We start from the raw sequence: 22,123 nt of genomic DNA on the forward strand, positions 1-22,123 counted from the left end.
ATCCTATCCTGTGTGATACTGTCTGCTGAGCCGTGTATCTAATCCTCTCCTGTGTGATACTGTCTGCTGAGCTGTGTATCTAATCCTATCCTGTGTGATGCTGTCTGCTGAGCCTTGTATCTAATCCTATCCTGTGTGATACTGTCTGCTGAGCCGTGTATCTAATCCTATCCTGTGTGATACCGTCTGCTGAGCTGTGTATCAAATCCCATCCTGTGTGATACTGTGTGCTGAGCTGTATCTAATCCTCTCCTGTGTGATACTGTCTGCTGAGTCGGGTATCTAATCCCATCCTGTGTGATACCGTCTGCTGAGCTGTGTATCTAATCCTATCCTGTGTGATACTGTCTGCTGAGCTGTGTATCAAATCCCATCCTGTGTGATACTGTCTGCTGAGCTGTGTATCTAATCCCATCCTGTGTGGTACTGTGTGCTGAGCTGTATCTAATCCTATCATCAGCAGTGCTGTTGCTGCCTCCTTGCCCCTTTGTTACTTCCTCCTTGCCCCTTTGTTACTTCCTCCTTGCCCCTTTGTTACTTGCTCCTTGCCCCTTTGTTACTTGCTCCTTGTCCCTTTGTTACTTCCTCCTTGCCCCTTTGTTACTTCCTCCTTGCCCCTTTTTTACTTCTTCCTTGCCCCCTTGTTACTTCCTCCTTGCCCCTTTGTTACTTCCTCCTTGCCCCTTTGTTACTTCCTCCTTGCCCCTTTGTTACTTGCTCCTTGTCCCTTTGTTACTTCCTCCTTGCCCCTTTGTTACTTCTTCCTTGCCCCTTTGTTACTTCCTCCTTGCCCCTTTGTTACTTCCTCTCTTCCGGTTGTTACTTTGTATCATCCTCTCCATAGATGTGTGGCACCCCAGGGGTCTGGTTTTCCACAGTAATGTAATGTTATGTCTGAGAGCAGGTGGGAGGTCCTTTGGTCAGGGATCCTGTGCATGCCACACCTCCTGCCCAGTCTTGGGAGGGGAAGAACTTCCCCTGTATAAACCCTGGGCTGAGGCAGGGTTAGTCAGTCAAGGAGAGTAGAGACAGAGAAGCAGCATAGGAAGAAACAGCAGAAGCTCATTGGGAGCAATACTACTACAAGTCAGGGGCTGGCAGCTGCAGAGCTCGCCCTGACTGAGAAGCTTTCTTACCGGACCCGGCGTCCGAGGCTGTGGGGACTAACTCCTACCCAGCAGCAGAATCCGTCAGGCAGGGGATTTCAGGTCCTCAGGCCCAGAAACCCGAAGGCACGGTCACACGCGTGGGACCAGCACCGCCATCGTGGAGCGGAAGCCATTAGAAGGCCCCGAGTCACCGGCCATACGGGTGAGCACCACACGGTACACTCAGGGACGTGGGCTACTTATATCCGCTTCTAGCAAGGTAGCCAGAAGAGTACAGTCAGTTTGGGAGGCCTACAACTCCGCCTGGCCAGGGGAGATCCCATCTGCTCAAGGACTGACCAGGCCCCGTTCACTAGCAAGTACTCCGGGAGGGTCTATCGTTGTTACCAGTAAAGACCCTGAATTACACCGCACCGTCTCTGAGTGGTTCGTGCTACCCCCATCATCCACATCTGCTGCCCTGAGGCCATACCCCTCCCGTTGGGGGTTATACCATCTACGCTGCACCATCCATCCACCGGCCTCAGCGGACTGTCCTGCAGCGGCAGCTCCATAGCTGCATTCAACGGGTGGCGTAGTCGTCCTGCATCTACCGCTGTTACATCGCCGCTCAGTTTGACTCCCTGGGCACGGACCGGGTCACCGCCACGAGACTACAACCCTCAAGAGATCCGGCTCCGGGTAAGCTCCCGCGTGCGCAACGCAGCGCGACACAGGCCCAGGGGCGCGTCAACTTTGGCGTAGTCGGCAGGATTTCGTGCCCGCAACCACCGGGTACTGCGTGCCTGAAAAAGAGACTTTTCAAACTTACCTGTGGTGAAGATTCCCGCCATCCGGCGCCATCTTCAGCCTTCTTCCCGCCATCGGTGAAGTTTCCCGCCATCCGGCGCCATCTTCTGCCTTCTTCCCGCCATCCGTGGAGTTTTCCCGCCATTGGACGCCATCTTGAGGACGCCACGCGGGAAGAAGAGGGGCGTGGACTCCGAAAGCGCGCGAGAACTGAAGCCCCGCCTCACGTCCGGACGTTGCGTAAGGTCCTGGAAGGAGCCCAGCAGACGCCGACGTCACAGGAGCGCGACGGAAGGTCCTCAACCCTGACGATCCACTGCGGAGCCGCGGCCTACGGAACAGGATCATCGCAAGGTAGGCCACGGTCCACTAGGGGGGAGGAAGATGTCGGATACGGAGGAGAGCTTCACTGCCTCAACCCCCGCCAGCGCTACCGCTGCTGCAGTTATGCCCTTCACCATGCCCTATATCCCGGGAGCAGCTTGGCTACCCCAGTACTCAGGGGAGTCACATACCCTGCATGACTTTAGAGAAAAGCTGGATAGCCTCTTCCAGGTGTACCCCCTCACAGAAGAGCAAAAAGTGAGCATCCTGGTGGCCCAACTAACCGGGGCAGCCAAAAGGGAAGTAAAATCCTGGCCACCTGGGAGGAAGACTGTCGCAGGGATACTAACCCGGCTGAAGGACACCTTTGATACCCGCACCTCAGCCGAGATTAAGCTTAGATTCTACGGGTGCAAGCAGCGAGCGCATGAGAGTATAAGGGACTATGCACTAAACCTACAAGAGGCCCTGAGGGCCATTAAGCAGACCGACCCTGATGGAGTGGGAAACGAGGACAGGCTGTTGACCGAACAGTTTATAGAGGGACTGTATTGTAATACCCACCGAACCCAGTTGCGGGCAATGGCCTTACAGGATCCCCATCTGGGCTTTGCACAGTTCAAGGACAGAGCCATCCGGGTGCTCCGAGAACCGGCACCGGGTGGCGTTGTGACCCACAAGCGCCCTGCTATCACTTACCACCAGGAGGCGGCGCCCTTGTCGGCAGGGCCTGTGGGAGCTGATGCGCAGGCTTTGGACAATGACCCGGCTCCAGACCTACACCATCAGGTCCAAGAGCTAGCTAAGAGCGTTGCTGCGCTAACCCGAACTGTGCAGTCTTTACAGGCTTCCACCCCAGGGAAGATCCAGCTGGCATCCGGACCGGAGGACATCCCGTGGCGTCGACCAAGGAGGACCCCACCGGCCAGAGGAAGACCCAGTGACCGATACAGCGAGGACGGACGACCCATCTGCCGCCGCTGCAATCAACCTGGACATATGGCAAGGTACTGTTCTTTAAACGGGCACAACCTGGGGTAGAGGGCCAACCCCCAGGAAAAAGATCACCAGGCCCATCGAACTGGCGCCACAGATATGTGGGAGGACGTCCAGTCTTGCCTGTGGTACTGGATGGCATTCCCATGAGTGCCCTACTGGACACCGGGTCACAGGTCACCACCATCCCGTACGTGCTCTTTAAGCAGTACTGGAATGACTCGGATATTACCCGCTACCCTGACGACGACTTGAGTATCATCGCCAGCAATGGCCAGCCCGTGCCACAGATCGGATTTAAAGAGGTGACCATCAAAATCGGTAGAGTCGAACTGGCAGCACAGGGACTGATCATTGTAGATATTGACAAACATGAGAGTCACCCAAAAATAACTCTAGGAACTAATGTAATTGAAAATTGTCTTGCAGAGGTGATTTTCCTTTTACAGCAGGTTGCCAAGAACGCCAGCTCCGGCGAGCAGCGGGTGCTCCAGAAAGAGATCCGGGCACTGATGCGACGGCAACAGGTGGAACTCTCCGGCGGTGAGATTGGTAGCGTAAGAATGTGTGACCCTTTTCCTATTGCCATGCCCCCAAAAAGTGAAATGATGATTTGGTGCCGGGCAGCTATTGGTCTGAGAGGTAGAGATTACCAGGCAATGGTAAAACCAGTTTACTCGGACAGTAGGCCCACCATTTTGACAGCACGGGGGGTGGTTGATGTACGCCATGGGAGGGTGCCCGTTCGCATAATAAATATCGGGGAGAGGGAAGTGTACCTGCCCCGGTATGCCACGCTAGCCAAATTATATACCATTAACCAAAATTCTATACAATCTGTAGAACCCTTGCCTCCATCTCACCCGGAGGAAGGTAACGGCTCTAAGAAAAACATGGAGGACTGGTGTCAGCAACTACATCTGGGTACTGACTCCACTCCCGCACACCAGAAACAAGGAGTCTATCGGGTGGTTCAGGAGTACGAGAGAGTGTTCAGTAAACACCCGTTAGACTTCGGGCGAGTCAAGGGGGTAGAACACCACATCCCCACGGGAGACCATCCTCCTATAAAAGAGAGGTATCGACCCGTACCCCCTGCCCACTACCAACACGCCAAGGGGATGCTTAGAGACATGAAGGAGGTTGGGGTGATCAGGGATAGCTGTAGCCCCTGGGCAGCTCCACTAGTCTTAGTCCGAAAGAAAGACAACACCATGAGGATGTGTGTAGATTACCGGAAAATCAATCGTATCACACACAAGGATGCGTACCCCTTACCAAGGATAGAGGAGTCATTGGCTGCTTTAAGATCTGCTAAATTCTTCTCTACCTTGGATCTCACTAGCGGGTACTGGCAGGTTCCTGTAGCAGAGGCGGACCGGGAGAAGACCGCATTCACCACCCCGATGGGACTTAGCGAGTTCACCTGCATGCCGTTCGGACTCTGCAACGCACCGGGAACCTTCCAACGACTAATGGAGTGTTGTCTGGGCCACAGAAACTTCGAGACGGTCCTGTTGTACCTGGACGATGTCATCGTATATTCCAAGACGTATGAGGACCACCTGAAACACCTGGCGGAAGTGTTCGAAGCTCTGGCAAGTTACGGCCTAAAGGTGAAACCCTCCAAGTGTCACCTCCTGAAACCAAAGGTGCAGTACCTGGGACACGTGGTGAGCGCTGACGGAGTGGCTCCCGACCCTGATAAGATCACCGCAATTAAGGAATGGCCAAGCCCCTCCAGCGTAAAAGAAGTGCGGCAGTTCCTCGGGTTGGTAGGCTACTACCGAAGGTTTATTCCCGGTTTCACCAAAAAGGCAGCACCTATGCAGGACCTCCTGATAGGCCAGTCCCGGAAGGCCAAGAACCAGAAGCCGCCCTTCAAATGGGAGGAGCTGGAAGAAGAGTCCTTCCGCCAGCTGAAGATGGCCCTCACGGGGGACGAAATCCTGGCGTACCCGGATTATAGCCAGCCCTTTATCCTCTACACCGACGCCAGTAACATCGGGCTAGGAGCCGTACTGTCCCAGATCCAGCAGGGGAAGGAACGAGTAATCGCCTACGCCAGCCGAAAACTGCGACCCACCGAAAGGAACCCCGAGAATTACAGCTCATTTAAGTTAGAGTTCCTGGCCGTAGTATGGGCAGTCACCGAGCGCTTTAAGCATTACCTCGCTTCTTCTCGGTTCACCGTGTACACGGATAACAACCCGTTGACACACCTGGACACGGCAAGACTCGGTGCCCTGGAGCAGAGGTGGATGGCCCGTCTGTCCAACTACGAGTTCACAATCAAATACCGGGCAGGACGCTCCAATACCAACGCGGACGCCCTGTCCAGGATGCCCAACCTGCCGGACGGAGGAGAAGATCCGGAGGGACTGGAAGAAGTTGAACTCCCTGCATTCCACCGTCATGGGACTATCCAGTATTCCCACCGGGTAAGGAGTAAGCAGGCTGCTACGTTGAACCCCTTACCCCACTACAACTGGGCGGAAATGCAAGACAGCGACCCTGCCGTCCGACTGGTGAAGGAGATGCTGACTCGGCCGGAGGCTCGCCTTGAACCAGACGCTCCGGAGGAAGCCAAACAACTATGGGCAGAGAAGAGTCGACTGTTCCTTTACAAAGGGAAGTTGTGCCGCAGAATGGTTAACTCCCGGACGCATGAATTACTCTGGCAAGTAGTGGTGCCACGAAGAGACGCAGCCATGGTGATGGAGGCATACCACGACGGAGCTGGACACTTCGGGTGGAAGAAGCTGGAGTTCCTGCTGCGCGAGCGGTTCCACTGGGTAGGCATGAGGGGAACCATCGAGAAGTGGTGCAGAGACTGTGGCCCGTGCAACCTGAGAAGGAAGGACCGTGCCAGCCAGAAGACTCCCCTGCAGTCCATCGTCACCCGGCAACCGTTGGAACTGGTAGCCTTGGATCATGTAAAACTGACCCCAAGCAGAAGTGGCTACGTCTACGCGTTAACCATCGTGGATCATTACTCCCGGTTTCTGGTTGTCGTCCCCGTCAAGGACTTAACGGCTCAAACAGCAGCTAGAGCCTTCCAGCAGCACTTTTGCCGTCCACACGGGTACCCGGACCAAGTGCTGACGGACCAGGGACCTGCCTTTGAAGCGGAGGTCTTCCAGGAATTCTGCAATCTGTATGGCTGCCGGAAGATAAGGACGACACCCTACCATCCGCAAACTAATGGACTTTGTGAGAAAATGAACCAGGTGGTAATGGATCTTCTAAAAACGTTGCCCCTGGAAGAACGCAGTCTGTGGCCTGAGAAGTTGCCCGATCTGGTGGACCTATACAACCACATCCCGGTAGGTTCCACCAACTGTACCCCGGCTTACCTAATGAGGGCAAGACCTGGTAAGTTACCTGTTGACCTGGAAATGGGAGTCCTGACACCCGAGGACACTTCACCAGAAGCAGACTGGGACACAGAGAGGCAGCAGCAGTACCGGAGAGTACAGGAGAGCGTGGAGCGAAGTCTCTGTCAGGCTAGGGAAAGACAAGAGAAAACTTACAACCAGTATGCTCCCGCTGTTCCCCTGGTACCCGGAGAGCAGGTCTTGAAGAGGAAGAGACGGCTCCACAAGTTGGATGACCAGTGGGAGAAGGACCCGTACACCGTACTGCCCTCAAGCCACGAGAACCCGAAGGTTTGTACCATCAGTAAAGACGGAGGGGAAACCACAGCCATTGTATCCCGGGACCACCTGAAGAAGTGTCCCGAACAACTGAGGAACCCTGAAGAGGAACAAGAAGACCATCGACCCGTAGAGGAAAGGGAAGATATGGTTAGTACTGTGCTCGGGGACTTCCCTCGGTCTTGGACTCAAGTCAATGGTGCAGTTGTGGTACCCGTACTCACCTTCCTCCAACCAGCATCCCAAGCACCTACGGAGCAACAGGTAGAGCTGGAAGAACAGCCGGTCCAGGAGGCAGAAGACTCCACACAAGCAGAACAGGAGGATCAACCCTCTGCTTATAGTGAGCCTGCCGTACCCCTAGTGAGACAAAGAGCCGGTAGACAGCTGCCCAGTTTACCCTTGACAGCTCCTACACCCTGTAGTTCAGGGCCAGACAGTCAGCTCCGTAGGTCCACTAGGGCCACTAGAGGCCAGTTACCCGCACGCTGGAGGATTTGAAGTGTATAAATTGTTTTATTTATGTTTATCTGTGTATTGGTGCTTGTGTATAATTTTGTGTTTCCAGTTATTTTTAGGAATCCTTGGTGGATTTACCGGGAATCCTTGTACATAGTTGGAGCGTAACCCAGGATGGACTAGAGACTGTTAAGGACTCGGGGTAGGACAGACCCCTACCTGGTTACGTCTCCCTGTTTTGGTGAAATGGACACCTTGCTTTTCTTCAAAGACTGCACCCGGTTACGGACATGCCGTGACCACCTTTATGTGTTTCTTCTTATTGTACTGTTATTGTTGTTATATCTTGTTATGTTTTTCTAAAATATGTTTAGTCCCGGAGTACTAAATTTCACTAGGGGGGAATGTGGCACCCCAGGGGTCTGGTTTTCCACAGTAATGTAATGTTATGTCTGAGAGCAGGTGGGAGGTCCTTTGGTCAGGGATCCTGTGCATGCCACACCTCCTGCCCAGTCTTGGGAGGGGAAGAACTTCCCCTGTATAAACCCTGGGCTGAGGCAGGGTTAGTCAGTCAAGGAGAGTAGAGACAGAGAAGCAGCATAGGAAGAAACAGCAGAAGCTCATTGGGAGCAATATTACTACGAGTCAGGGGCTGGCAGCTGCAGAGCTCGCCCTGACTGAGAAGCTTTCTTACCGGACCCGGCGTCCGAGGCTGTGGGGACTAACTCTTACCCAGCAGCAGAAGCCGACCGGCAGGGGATTTCAGGTCCTCAGGCCCAGAAACCCGAAGGCACGGTCACACGCGTGGGACCAGCACCGCCATCGTGGAGCGGAAGCCATTAGAAGGCCCCGAGTCACCGGCCATACGGGTGAGCACCACACGGTACACTCAGGGACGTGGGCTACTTATATCCGCTTCTAGCAAGGTAGCCAGAAGAGTACAGTCAGTTTGGGAGGCCTACAACTCCGCCTGGCCAGGGGAGATCCCATCTGCTCAAGGACTGACCAGGCCCCGTTCACTAGCAAGTACTCCGGGAGGGTCTATCGTTGTTACCAGTAAAGACCCTGAATTACACCGCACCGTCTCTGAGTGGTTCCTGCTACCCCCATCATCCACATCTGCTGCCCTGAGGCCATACCCCTCCCGTTGGGGGTTATACCATCTACGCTGCACCATCCATCCACCGGCCTCAGCGGACTGTCCTGCAGCGGCAGCTCCATAGCTGCATTCAACGGGTGGCGTAGTCGTCCTGCATCTACCGCTGTTACATCGCCGCTCAGTTTGACTCCCTGGGCACGGACCGGGTCACCGCCACGAGACTACAACCCTCAAGAGATCCGGCTCCGGGTAAGCTCCCGCGTGCGCAACGCAGCGCGACACAGGCCCAGGGGCGCGTCAGATGTACATAGGAGCAGTCGTAGGTTTCTTGCTGGTTAGTTGCGGGGCCGTTCTGTCCGTGTCGTCGCTGTGACGTCTCCGCGCAGGACATGAGCGCCGTCTGCTTTTTCCTCTTTCCTCTTTAGCCGCTGTTTCGGGAAATGTGTAAATTATAAATCAGGTCTTTTTGCAGGTCGTAAATCCATCAGTCTCCCAATAATAAACTAAACCCATAAATTATTAGCGCAGCAGACAGTGATTACCGCAAGAGCGAGGAGCAGTAATTCTGGGCTCTGTAATTAGTGTAGATGTGAATAGCCGTTTACTGCACGCAGCACCGCTGCTACTTTTCAGATACAGGTAACACTTTCTTGTCTTTTCCAGGGGTGGCTGTGCTGGAAGGTCCCATGTATGCTGTAGGCGGCCATGATGGATGGAGCTATCTGAACACAGTGGAGCGCTGGGACCCACAGGCGCGGCAGTGGAATTACGTGGCCAGTATGTCTACGCCCAGGAGCACGGTCGGTGTGGCAGCATTGAATAACAAGTGAGTGTTGGCATATATAAAATGCAGTCAGTGTGTGCGGTCTCTACCTCCTGCGCAAGCACGGTGTGCGGTCTCTACCTTCTGTGCAGGCACGGTGTGCGGTCTCTACCTTCTGTGCAGGCACGGTGTGCGGTCTCTACCTTCTGTGCAGGCACGGTGTGCGGTCTCTACCTCCTGTGCAGGCAAGGTGTGCGGTCTCTACCTTCTGTGCAGGCACGGTGTGCGGTCTCTACCTTCTGTGCAGGCACGGTGTGCGGTCTCTACCTCCTGTGCAGGCACGGTGTGCGGTCTCTACCTTCTGTGCAGGCACGGTGTGCGGTCTCTACCTTCTGTGCAGGCATGGTGTGCGGTCTCTACCTTCTGTGCAGGCACGGTGTGCGGTCTCTACCTTCTGTGCAGGCACGGTGTGCGGTCTCTACCTTCTGTGCAGGCACGGTGTGCGGTCTCTACCTTCTGTGCAGGCACGGTGTGCGGGAATGTAGTTCAGTGAGACGGCAGTTACTCTGTATTTGCTCCTAGTTGGGTTTAATGTAAATCAATGGAGCTGCATCCTCTGAAGATCTGGGATTTATACCACACATCTCTATGGAAGAACACCACATTGATGGCCATAGGATGAGCTTACAGGTAGGGGCCATGGGAGGACGCTCTTACATTTATCACCAATGACTTGAGCTGCATAGAACAACAGGTCACATCACTCATGACCTTACTTAAAAAAAGACACAAAAAAGTCTCTTCATTCAATAACATTTCTCTTGGCGCCACCTAGTGGTGAATGGGAAAAATTGTGCCTTGCATGATTTTTTTTTTTTTCCCTTTTATGAAAAGATTTCTTGTTAACCCTTTTGGTCAAGCAAATTGTTTTCATTTGAGGACAGCGGCTAGTAAAGCAGCTCCTTGGGCTACTAATAGCGCTCCTGGGATGGATGAGAAGTCTTAGGACAATACTGACCCCTAGTGGTGGAAAGTGAGAAACCCGCGCAGCTAACTGTGGAAGAGATTTGCTGGTTTAAAGAGAAAGAAAAAAGTATATGTAACCAATCATATTGCAAGGTTCTAATAAATGTATTTCAATGGTAACAGTTTTAAAGATCTCTGATTGTTTTCAGTGATTTGAGAAAATAATTGTTTACATTCTAAGGATGAAAATCAGAACTTCTAATACTTCTCGTGACTGAGGGTTTATATTTGGGTCAATTTTTATAGAAAATGAGGCTGTGGACAGGAGAAATGGGGACACTGATGGGTGGTATTTCTCATACGTTATTTGGAAAGGTATAATGGTAAAGTTTTTGGTGTTCTGAGACCTGAAGGGGTTAATAGTAAAGTCCCATAGTGGTCTTCAAGAAACAAATGAGTTCATTGCATTTTAATTGGTGGTCTAGGAGATTAAAGGGGTTAATGGAAATGTTGTACTTGGTCGATGACAGAAAAGGAATTAATGGCAATGTCCCAATGATTTAGGAGAATGAAGGGCTAATGATTCTGCCCCTGGTGGTTTGCAAAAGTGAAGAGGTTACTGTCATTATACCTGGTGACCTAGGAGAATAAAGGCATTAATGGTATTGGTGCTGATGATTTACGATAGTGAAGGGGTTAATGATTATGTCCCAGGTGGGATAAGGCAGCGATTACCCTACAGTTAATGTCCATGTTATTGAAGGGGATAGCAGTAATGATCCTGGTGGTCTAAGACTGTGAAGGAGTTAATGTTAATGTCACTGGTGGTCTAGAACTGTAAATGGGTAACGGCAATGTCCCTGGTGGTCTACAACTGTAAATGGATAATGGCAATGTCCCTGGTGGTCTAGGACTGTAAATGGGTAATGGCAATGTCCCTGGTGGTCTACAACTGTAAATGGGTAATGGCAATGTCCATGGTGGTCTAGGACTGTAAATGGGTAATGGCAATGTTCCTGGTGGTCTACAACTGTAAATGGGTAATGGCAATGTCCCTGGTGGTCTAGGACTGTAAATGGGTAATGGCAATGTCCCTGGTGGTCTACAACTGTAAATGGGTAATGGCAATGTCCCTGGTGGTCTACAACTGTAAATGGGTAATGGCAATGTCCCTGGTGGTCTACAACTGTAAATGGGTAATGGCAATGTCCCTGGTGGTCTAAAACTGTAAATAGGTAATGGCAATCTCCCTGGTGGTCTAGGGCGGTGAAGTGAGGGCTCAGTTATGCAATCCTTCCTCAGACTGATTACATTCAGCTTCCTCTTCCTTCCTCACTCTGCATGAATACTGACATGGTCTTTGGAGGTCCTTGTTCCTGGAGCCCAGAGCAGCTGCCCAGTTTCTCTCCCCCTATAAAGGCTCCTGTAATCATAGCATCCTGACCTGGTCCTGCTCTTACAGCTGACGGTTTAGTTACCATTAGTGTTGAGCGAACACGCTCGACACTGCTTGTTACTCGCCCGAGCATCACGCTACTCGGGATGTTCGGCGAGCACCGAGCATTTCCGGGTTACTCGGGCGGGAGCTCGGGTCTCCGCCCTGCATGTTTGGCGCTCTTTACAGAGGCAATGGACATGCAGGTATTGCCAGCCAGTCACTGTAATGCCGCAGCCATGTTGGTTGTGGGCATTACAGTGATTGGCTGGCCGCACAGCGTCGACTCGAGTATTTAAAACCGGGCGCCGTCATCTTGGCCACAGTCGATCCGGATCAGACGGTGTAGGGACAGTGCTGCTGAGTTAGGGAGAGATATAAACTGCGAAATAGTTAGTGTAGGGTCTGTAAAGGCTGCCAGATCAAACAAACAGTCCTTCTCAGGACTAATATCCATCCCAGGTATATCAGGCGGGCAGGCAGGCAGGCTGTATAGGAGACGCAGTGGTTACACCAGCAAACGCTGCATTACAGTCCTGTGTGCTCCTGCTGGTCAAATTGCTAGACTTATCCCCCGGTCTCAGGGGCCAGGAAAATCCTTTTTTTTCATCTAAATCCTGTTTTGTTTTTCCTCAGTCAGACTGTACAAATACGCGTCTTATTAACCTTTTGGTATCCCCCCCCCCCCCAAAAAAAAAAAAAAAATTAAGTGTGTCTGTGACTGTTCAGACACCAATATATCTGTTTAAAAGAGTCTGGTGCAGGCTACAGAAATAGAACTGTGGTTTTCCTCTTCCACGGTTCTAATCTCCTTTTTTTTTTACCCTTTTGCCATTGATAGTGCGAGTGTAAGCTATTTTACTTCATTTACAATGGGCAAGGCGCGTGGCAAGGGACGTGGAAGTGGACGTTCTGGTGATGGTGCGTGCAGAGGACGGGGCCGTGGCCAAGGTGAAAATGTGCCACAAGCAACAGCCACATCTTCTCGCTCCCACTTCTTGACCGAATTACTAGGGAAGCACAGAACAACACCAGTATTGCGAACTGATCAGTGTGAACAGGTTATTAATTGGATAGCATACAATACTTCCAGTTACCTGGGCACCACCACCTCCGGTCTGTCTTCCACACGGTCAAGTTTTAGTAGCCGTGAGTCTCGACTGCATACTCCTCCTCACCCTGATGCTCCTTCCTCCCACCATGCCGAGTGTCGTCAGACAGCAACTGATCCCACAGTTGGACACTCTGAAGAGCTGTTCACTGGTCCATTTCCATATTTGTGCCCCTCGCCTGCTCCGCTTGAAGTGGTGGAAGAGGAGATCCCATGTAGCGATGCCCAAATATTTGAACAGCCACGGCCACAGGAAGTCGACGCTGGCAATTTGTCACAAGAGGTGGACGATGACGAGATACAATTGCCACAAAGTGAGGAGGAGGATCGTGGTGCGGAAGTGGAAGAGGAGGAGGTGGTGGATGATCTAGTAACTGACCCAACGTGGCAGGAGGACACGCAAAGCGAGGCCAGCAGCACACAGGGTGAGGGAGGCAGAGTACCCCAACAGGCAGGAAGAAGCAGTGTGGTGGCCGCAGACAGAAGGCAGGCAACAGTTCCCCGTAACACCAACACGAGGGACGTTGCCAGTACAACCGGTAGGTCTTCCAGAGTCTGGAATTTTTTTAAAGACTCTGCTTATAACCCCAAAAAGGCCATTTGTACCACCTGCCATGCCAGCATCAGCAGGGGTGACAAAACTACCAGCCTGACCACCACCAGCATGATCAGTCACATGGCAGCAAAGCACTCGACTTTGTGGGGCGAACCCCAGGGTCCACGACCAGTGTCAGCGGGTGTCACCACTGCTTCTTCCACTGTTGTGCGTGCAATAGAACCCCCTGTTGTGTGTGCAAGGCAATCCCCTGTCCATACTGCATGCAAAGATGCCCCCTCCTCTCAGTCTTCACTTGTTATGGCAGTTTCTCAAGAAACAGCATCAACGTCCACGTCCCACCGCAGCGTTCAATTGTCCATATCCCAGACCATTGAACGAAAGCGCAAATTCGCAGCTAACGCCCCACAGGCCACAGTCCTAAATTCGCACATTTCACCACTGCTTGCGTTGAAAATGCTGCCGTTTAGGCTGGTGGAGACGGAATCCTTCCGCAACCTTATGGCGGTGGTCGTCCCTCGGTACTCGGTCCCCAGACGACACTATTTTGCCCGGTGTGCCATCCCCGCACTACACAAGCACGTGTCCCAAAACATCTGCCATGCCCTCAACAACGCAGTTACTGGGACACGTGGACAAGTGCTTGTGGCCAGGGACGGTACATCTCTCTGACGGCACACTGGGTAAACATAGTGGAAGCCGGGACCCAGTCGGACCTTGGGACGGAACACATCCTCCCCACACCGAGGATTGCGGGCCCTATGTCAGTCAGAGTTGCCCCCACAGTGTACAGCTCCTGCGCATCATCCTCCTCTTCCTGCTCATGTTCAGCCTCCATCTCAGATATCACCACATCAGTTACAAGCTGGAAGCATTGCAGTACTGCCTCCGCCAAGCGGCAACAGGCTGTGCTGAAACTCATAAGCTTAGGTGATAAACCTCACACTGCTTGTGAGTTGTGGACAGCTGTGAAAGAGCAGGCAGATCTGTGGCTGAGACCGCTGAACCTACATCCAGGCATGGTCGTGTGTGACAATGGCCGTAACCTGGTGGCGGCTCTGAGGCGAGGCGAGATCACACACGTACCATGCCTGGCTCATGTGCTTAACCTCGTGGTTCAGCAGTTTCTTAAATCGTACCCCGAGTTGCCAGATCTGCTCTTCAAAGTAGGCCGCCTGTCAGCTCATTTTCGGAAGTCGGCTACAGCTTCCGCCGCCCTTGCTGTGTTGCAGCAGCGTTTGCAGCTTCCGGCACACCGACTGGTGTGTGATGTCCCCACACGTTGGAACTCTACCCTCCACATGTTGCAAAGGATTTGTGAGCAGAAGAGAGCAGTTGTGGAGTACCAGCTGCAACAAGGCCGTCGATATTCAGGTCAGACTCCACACATAAGACCTCAGGAGTGGACCTGGAAGTCTGACATATGTATCATCCTGACAAACTTTGAGGAGTCCACCAAGATGGTGAGTGGCGATGACGCCATCATTAGTGTCAGCATCCCACTTGTCTGTCTTTTGCAACGCTCTCTGCAGAGAATTAAAGAGGAGGCATTGCAGCCAGAGTATGATGAGATGGATCAAGAAGCCGTAGCGGTCGATTACACACAGCCCAACCTCATCTCATCCCAACGTGCACTGGGGGACAATGAGGGAGAGGAGGAGGAGGAAGAACAGGAGCTGGTATCATGCGCTGTAGACGGTAGTACCTGTACAACTGTCATACAGTCGGTTCAGCGTGGGTGGCCTGAGGACAGGGGGGGAGGAGGAGGAAGAGGAGAGCATGGTCAGTCATCATCTTGGTGAGGACACGGAAGTCTTGCCTGTTACCAGTCTGGCACGCATGGCTGACTTTATGTTACGCTGCCTTAACCATGACCCTCGTGTTGTCAAAATGTTAGGTGACAGTCATTACTGGTTGGTGACACTTTTAGACCCCCGCTACAAGGAGAACTTTCACTCTCTTATTCCTGAGGTGGAGAGGTCTACAAAAATGGAGTAGTACCAGAAGGCCCTTGCTGCAGAACTGTTAAAAAAAATTCCCATCTGAACACGCTAGCGGCAGAGGTCACAGTTCATTGACCAACCAAGGCGTACAGGCGAGAGAGACGCAACTCCAATCCAGCAGAGGCAGGGGAACACTGTCAACGTTCTGGGACAGTTTTCTGAGACCCGCCCAGCTTACTGGCCCTGAGGCGCGGGGTACTCTCACAAGGAGTGGAAAGTTTCAAAAGATGGTGAGGGAGTACCTTGCCGACCGTACCAGCGTCCTCCGTGATTCCTCTGTGCCTTTTAATTATTGGGTATCCAAGCTGGACACTTGGAATGAACTCGCTCTGTATGCCTTGGAGGTCCTGGCCTGCCCTGCCGCTAGCGTGTTATCGGAGCGTGTTTTTAGTGCCGCTGGGGGAATTATAACTGATAAGCGCACTCGCCTGTCAACTGACAATGCTGACAAGCTGACCCTTATCAAAATGAACAAGGGCTGGATTGGGCCAGACTTCTCATCACCACCAAATGACAGCAGAGTAACATAAAGTCAAATCCACTGTGTTGTTTCGGGAGGTGTATTCCCATGCACCGCTTCACACCCACACATGGGTATACTCTTCCTCATTTCGGCTGTTTTTTGCTCTTCTCCTTATCCTCAGCCTCCACCACCACTATACCACCAGGGTGACCGTGGTCCTTGTTGCCAGCATTGCAAGTTCCTCCGTCCTAATTTTTGGCAGCTTTTGCTTGGAAGGCATAGGCAAAGACTATGGGAGACCCACTCCCCAATAATGGAAACAATGTTTTTAATATGCTGTACTGCATGGCTCTTGTAAGGAGCATTAAAATCAACTTGTTAAGCTACTGTGACCTCCACGTCTCTTCCAAGGGGCATTATTACTGTCTTTTTATTCCACTGCGACCTCCACCACTCTTCCAAGGGGCATTAAAACTGTCTTGTTAAGCTACTGCGACCTCCACGTCTCTTCCAAGGGGCATTGATATTGTCTTTTTATTCCACTGCGACCCCCACCACTCTTCCAAGGGGCATTGATATTGTCTTTTTATTCCACTGTGACTTCCACCACTCTTCCAAGGGGCATTAAAACCGTCCTGTTAAGCTACTGTGACCTCCACATCTCTTCCACCGGGCATTGATATTGTCTCTTTATTCCACTGCGACCTCCACGTCTCTTCCAAGGGGCATTAAAACCGTCTTGTTAAGTTACTGCGACCTCCACCACTCTTCCAAGGGGCATTGATATTGTCTTTTTATTCCACTGTGACCTCCACGTCTCTTCCAAGGGGCATTGATATTGTCTTTTTATTCCACTGCAACCTCCACATCTCTTCCAAGGGCCATTAAAACTGTCTTGTTAAGCTACTGTGAGCTCCACGTCTCTTCCACAGGGCATTGATATTGTCTTTTTATTCCACTGCAACCTCCACATCTCTTCCAAGGGCCATTAAAACCGTCTTGTTAAGCTACTGCGACCTCCACCACTCTTCCAAGGGCCATTAAAACTGTCTTGTTAAGCTACTGTGACCTCCACGTCTCTTCCACGGGGCATTGATATTGTCTTTTTATTCCACTGCGACCTCCACATCTCTTCCAAGGGCCATTAAAACCGTCTTGTTAAGCTACGGCGACCTCCACAGCTCTTCTAAGGGGCATTAAAACCGTCTTGTTAAACCACTCTGAACTCCACAGCTCTTCCAAGGGGCATTGAAATGTTGTTTTTAATTACCTTACCTCTAATCTACACGACTCTTCCAACAGGCATTGCATTTCCTCCTAATTTTAGTCAGCTTTTGCTTTTCAATGCAAAGGCGAAAACTAATGGAGACCCACTCCCCAATAATGGCTAGAAGGTTTTTAGTACGCTGTAATCCACGTCTGTTTCAAGGGGCATTGCAGTTCCTCATAATTTTTGGAAAGCCTTCCATTCACTGCTTAGGCCAACAGTGTACAGGAGACCCAGTTGCTATAAATGGAAAAAACGGTTTAGTTAAGGCCCTCTGACCTCCATGTAATTTCCAAGGGGCATTGGAGTGCCTCAAAATTTTTGGTAGGCATTGCACTCACTGTATGCCCTATAACTGTGTAGCCGAACCGCTCCTTTTGGTACAGAAACATATCCTACAAGACATGTATGGTTGACTGGCCTGATATTGATGTAAATGGTCCCTGTTCCTCCTGCTCTTTCTCCTTTGCCACTACCTCATCCATCATTTATCACCTGAAGCTTTGTTTTAACGGGAGTCATAGAACTGGGATAGTAGCAGGAAAACATCCAGCAATCCTCGGAGGAGGTAGGATATGCGCCAAAACGCTGACCACCTCAGACCATCCGCTATTACATACATGCGCTTGCATTCCAAGGAACAGAAAGCTAAGGAGATGGATGGCCTCATGATCATGAATAATTTACTCGTTGTGTAGGAGGCCGACCACTGCTGCTGTCTACCTTCTGAACTTTGTGTTGAAGCCTGATTGACCCAGGACCCGCAATCCTCTATGTCTGGAGGACGTGTTGCATCCCAGTGTCCAACTGTGTCCCGGCTTCCACAATATTAACCCAGTGTAAAGGCATCAGTCAGATGGACCATCCCTGGCCACATTCACTTGTCCACGTGTTTGTGGTTAGGCTGTCTTTCAAATAGGGGTGGCTGGGGACCGTGTATGGACACCCGGCTGCCCCCTGGCGGCTGGGGACCAAGCGTGGACACCCGGCCGCCGGGCGGCTCGGGACTGAGTATGGATACCAGGCCGCCGACGCAGCCATGACGTGGTGGCCAGATTCCGCCTCCACATGCCTAAAAGGCCCAATTTCAAGTGCAAGCAAGCTAGCAGTATGGTGTTGCAGCCTGGGGGTCGGTGGGTGGCAGGTTGCACACTTACGCTTGCATTCCAAGAACACAAAGCAGATGCGAACTTCTATCATCATCATCATGCTCCTCACCTTGGCACTCTCAACTCCCCTGATGGAGCAGCCAGGGCCCACCGGAGGAGTCTGGTTGTCTGGTGGGCTCAGCCAATGCTGCCCTAATGGAGGCCAGGCTAAGAAAAGTGTGGGGAAGGTTACCAGGACAAATAGGGGCGGCTGGGGATCGAGTATGGACACCCGGCCCCACCCTGGCGGCTGGGGACCGAGTATGGATACCAGGCCGCCGACGCAGCCATGACGTGGTGGCCAGATTCTGCCTCCACATGCCTAAAAGGCCCAATTTCAAGTGCAAGCAAGCAAGCAGTATGGTATTGCAGCCTGGGGGTGGGCGGGTGGCAGGCTGCATACTTGCGCTTGCATTGCAAGGAATGGGGGAGGTACAATTGAACACTGCCCTGGGACAAGGACTTGCACGGGGATAGTTGCAAGTCTGCATCTTCTGATGCGGCAAGGATCACTTATGATGGGCACACTTTTAGGCAGTGACCTGGTCGTCAGAGATGCTTCCAGGGGTCTTCCCCATGCTGTTCCCATGTCTTTTCAGCACTGTATGCATGTGACACACAGCACATGGCCAGATAAGGTTGTAAAATGTTAAAATGACATTTCCCGGTGAATGCATTTGTCACGGTTGAAAGCAATACAAAAGTGCAAAAACGCCTAAAAAATGCTACTTGTGAACATAGCCCAAGGTGTGGAGGAGTATTTTTTTTGGGGTTATTTATTTTACCTTATACACAAGTCTTTACCCTGGAAATGAACTTCCTTAACATATTTCACAGGAAAACAGTTTCAGTTTCGTTTTTGAATGTTTTATTGTGAGCCCGTAAAAGTGGCTTAATACCTCTGACCACGTTGTTGACAGCAGTGACCTGGGGGTCAGAAATGCTTCTTGGGGCGATCCCCATGCTGTTCCCATGTCATTTGAGCACTGTCACTATCGTTTTGGGCACTTTTTAGGCTTTCTACAGACTGCCGGGGGTGCCGCCGCAAAAATGCTCGGGTCTCCCATAGACTAACATTGGGCTCATTGCTCTGGGCCGAGCTTCGAGCACCCGAGCATTTTAGTGCTCGCTCAACACTAGTTACCATGTATCCATCTGCAGCCCCGATTGTCTACACTGTAACTAAACAACTCTGAGCTATTGTGTCAGATCAGGAGAGAGATTCAGAATGATACATTGTAACAGCCCCTCTGCTGTAATAAATATTGAGTCTGTGGAATGTTCCTATTCACTGACAAGTAGCAGATGTCTTGAAGAGATTTAGCAATGGGAACACAAAGGTGCGTGTTAGGGAGGAGAAGTCTAAGACTTGCCGCACACCACAGGTCTGGCACTAAATAGTCCCAAATGTCTGCACCAGCTGTTTTCTAACCAAGTGGGCGGGGCCGGATTGTGCAGCATGGCGGATTTACTGTGATTTATTCGGGGTATTGGCAGAAATGATACATTATATTATACAACACTTTCCAGGTTTTGGCTCATGGGAGGCACCAAATGTATTAAGAGCCGTGCACCAATGTGACAAAAAGTGACACATTAGTGTCCAACGCTCCAGTTTGTGCCCTATTAACTATAGGAAGGTGCAGACGTTTACTATGCCGTGAACGGACGCCGGCCCTTTAACCACAAGTCACAGCTTTAATATCTCCACTTTTCATTATCTGCCTCCTGCACATTAGTGAAGTCTTTCCTCCGCGCTGATAAATATATGGGACTATTTCAGGTTATTTAATAATCGCTGAAGTTTCCTGCACTAAGCAGTTTTCCGGAAATGCGATTACAGCAGATTTTTTTTTTTCTCCGAGCTGCAGATAAACCATTTCATTTGCCCTTTGTGAGCAGCTGCGGATTTAATGTGCACTTATGTCGTGTCGCTCCAGTGTGTAGAGAACAATACGACAATCACCCGCCATTCATCCCGGGGGCGACAAATCATCACTACGGAAATCGCCAAATATACGGAACGGTCGCTGCGGGCATCTGTATGCGAGAAAAGGGACCAGAGGGGTCCTAACAGCAAACAGACATCATACGTTTATATTCACTTTTACTACCTAGCGCCCCTCCATGGTCACTACTGTGCCTGCTTTTTGTAACTTTTTGTTAGTTGGGTGCAAAAACACTTTGTTCCATCGCTGCGATAAAATAAAGATGAAAAGTGTTTTCTGATTTTATGTGCGAGAAATTCGAATCAGACTTAACATAGTAGAGAAAATCTCAGTCCCTTTTACTGTTCATTACTGAACGTTTGTTACAATGTATCAGAGCAGACAATCCTGCGAGAAATTCAGCCAGGATTTCAGAATGACACATTGTAACAAACCACCAGGATGAGAGAGAATCGTGATGTGTTCAGCTCAGTTAATTGTCTAGATTTCATTCATTGTAACAAATCCTCAGCTGTGAGACTGTTCAGGTCCATTAAGGTTTTTAACCTCTGGATGTAAACAAAGCTGTTCTCGTTCACTGACAGAAAGCACAGATCACTGACAGCAAGCACAGATCACTGACAGCCAGCACAGATCACTGACAGCCAGCACAGATCACTGACAGCAAGCACAGATCACTGACAGCCAGCACAGATCACTGACAGCAAGCACAGATCACTGACAGCCAGCACTGATCACTGACAGCAAGCACAGATCACTGACAGCCAGCACTGATCACTGACAGCCAGCACTGATCACTGACAGCAAGCACAGATCACAGACTGCAAGCACAGATCATTGACAGCCAGCACTGATCACTGACAGCAAGCACAGATCACTGACAGCCAGCACAGATCACTGACAGCCAGCACAGATCACTGACAGCAAGCACAGATCACTGACAGCCAGCACTGATCATTGACAGCAAGCACAGATCACTGACAGCCAGCACTGATCACTGACAGCCAGCACAGATCTTGCTAAAACATTTAAATGCAAAATGTTAATTTTGCTGAAGTTTTCATGACACCATGATTATGATTTATTCCTGTAGGACTGTGCACCGGCCCTTTAATACTTTGACGCCTCTGATGTCTTGTGTTTTATTTTCTTGCCTCCCCAGGTTGTACGCAGTCGGGGGGAGAGACGGCAGCTCCTGCCTTAAATCCATGGAATGTTTTGATCCTCACACGAACAAGTGGAGCATGTGTGCGCCCATGTCAAAAAGACGAGGAGGTGTTGGGGTGGCCACGTACAATGGATTTCTGTACGCCGTCGGGGGCCATGATGCACCAGCGTCAAACCTTTGTTCCCGACTATCAGACTGCATGGAGAGGTGAGCAGAAAAAAATGAGCCGACGCTGACAGTGCAGCGCAGGGCAGCCAAATATGAGAGTTAATCAATGTGCAAAGAACGAGAACCTGCACCCCGATACACTCCACTGCACCCTAATATAATCCACTGCACCCTGATGTGGAAACCTATATGCAAAGTGGCCCTTATTTAAGGTGAAGACTTATCCTGCACCCCGAGTGTCAGCGTCATTATCCTGCACCCCGAGTGTCAGCGTCATTATCCTGCACCCCGAGTGTCAGCATCATTATCCTGCACCCCGAGTGTCAGCATCATTATCCTGTACCCCGAGTGTCAGTGTCATTATCCTGCACCCTGAGTGTCAGCGTCATTATCCTGTACCCCGAGTGTCAGTGTCATTATCCTGTACCCCGAGTGTCAGTGTCATTATCCTATACCCCGAGTGTCAGTGTCATTATCCTATATCCCAAGTGTCATTATCCTGTACCTCATGTGTCAGTGTCATTATCCTGCACCCTGAGTGTCAGTGTCATTATCCTGTACCCCGAGTGTCAGTGTCATTATCCTGTACCCCGGGTGTCAGTGTCATTATCCTATATCCCAAGTGTCATTATCCTGTACCTCAAGTGTCAGTGTCATTATCCTGCACCCCAAGTGTCAGTGTCATTATCCTGCA

The 22,123-nt window shown here is 51.2% G+C and overlaps 1 protein-coding gene across 1 annotated transcript in view; it reads left to right on the forward strand.

Annotated features, from left to right (window-relative positions):
• Positions 1-22,123, forward strand: part of KLHL4 (kelch like family member 4) — a 351,644-nt gene that overhangs the window by 318,026 nt on the left and 11,495 nt on the right. The window contains exons 8-9 of the mRNA XM_073642176.1: positions 9,096-9,258; positions 21,256-21,468. Of these exons, the coding sequence (XP_073498277.1) occupies positions 9,096-9,258; positions 21,256-21,468 (376 nt within the window). The remainder of the gene's footprint in view (positions 1-9,095; positions 9,259-21,255; positions 21,469-22,123) is intronic.

This window comes from Phyllobates terribilis, unplaced genomic scaffold, assembly GCF_046119375.1.
Source record: "Phyllobates terribilis strain yellow unplaced genomic scaffold, ASM4611937v1 Scaffold_7__3_contigs__length_470593459, whole genome shotgun sequence".
In the NCBI taxonomy this organism is placed as follows: domain Eukaryota; kingdom Metazoa; phylum Chordata; class Amphibia; order Anura; family Dendrobatidae; genus Phyllobates; species Phyllobates terribilis.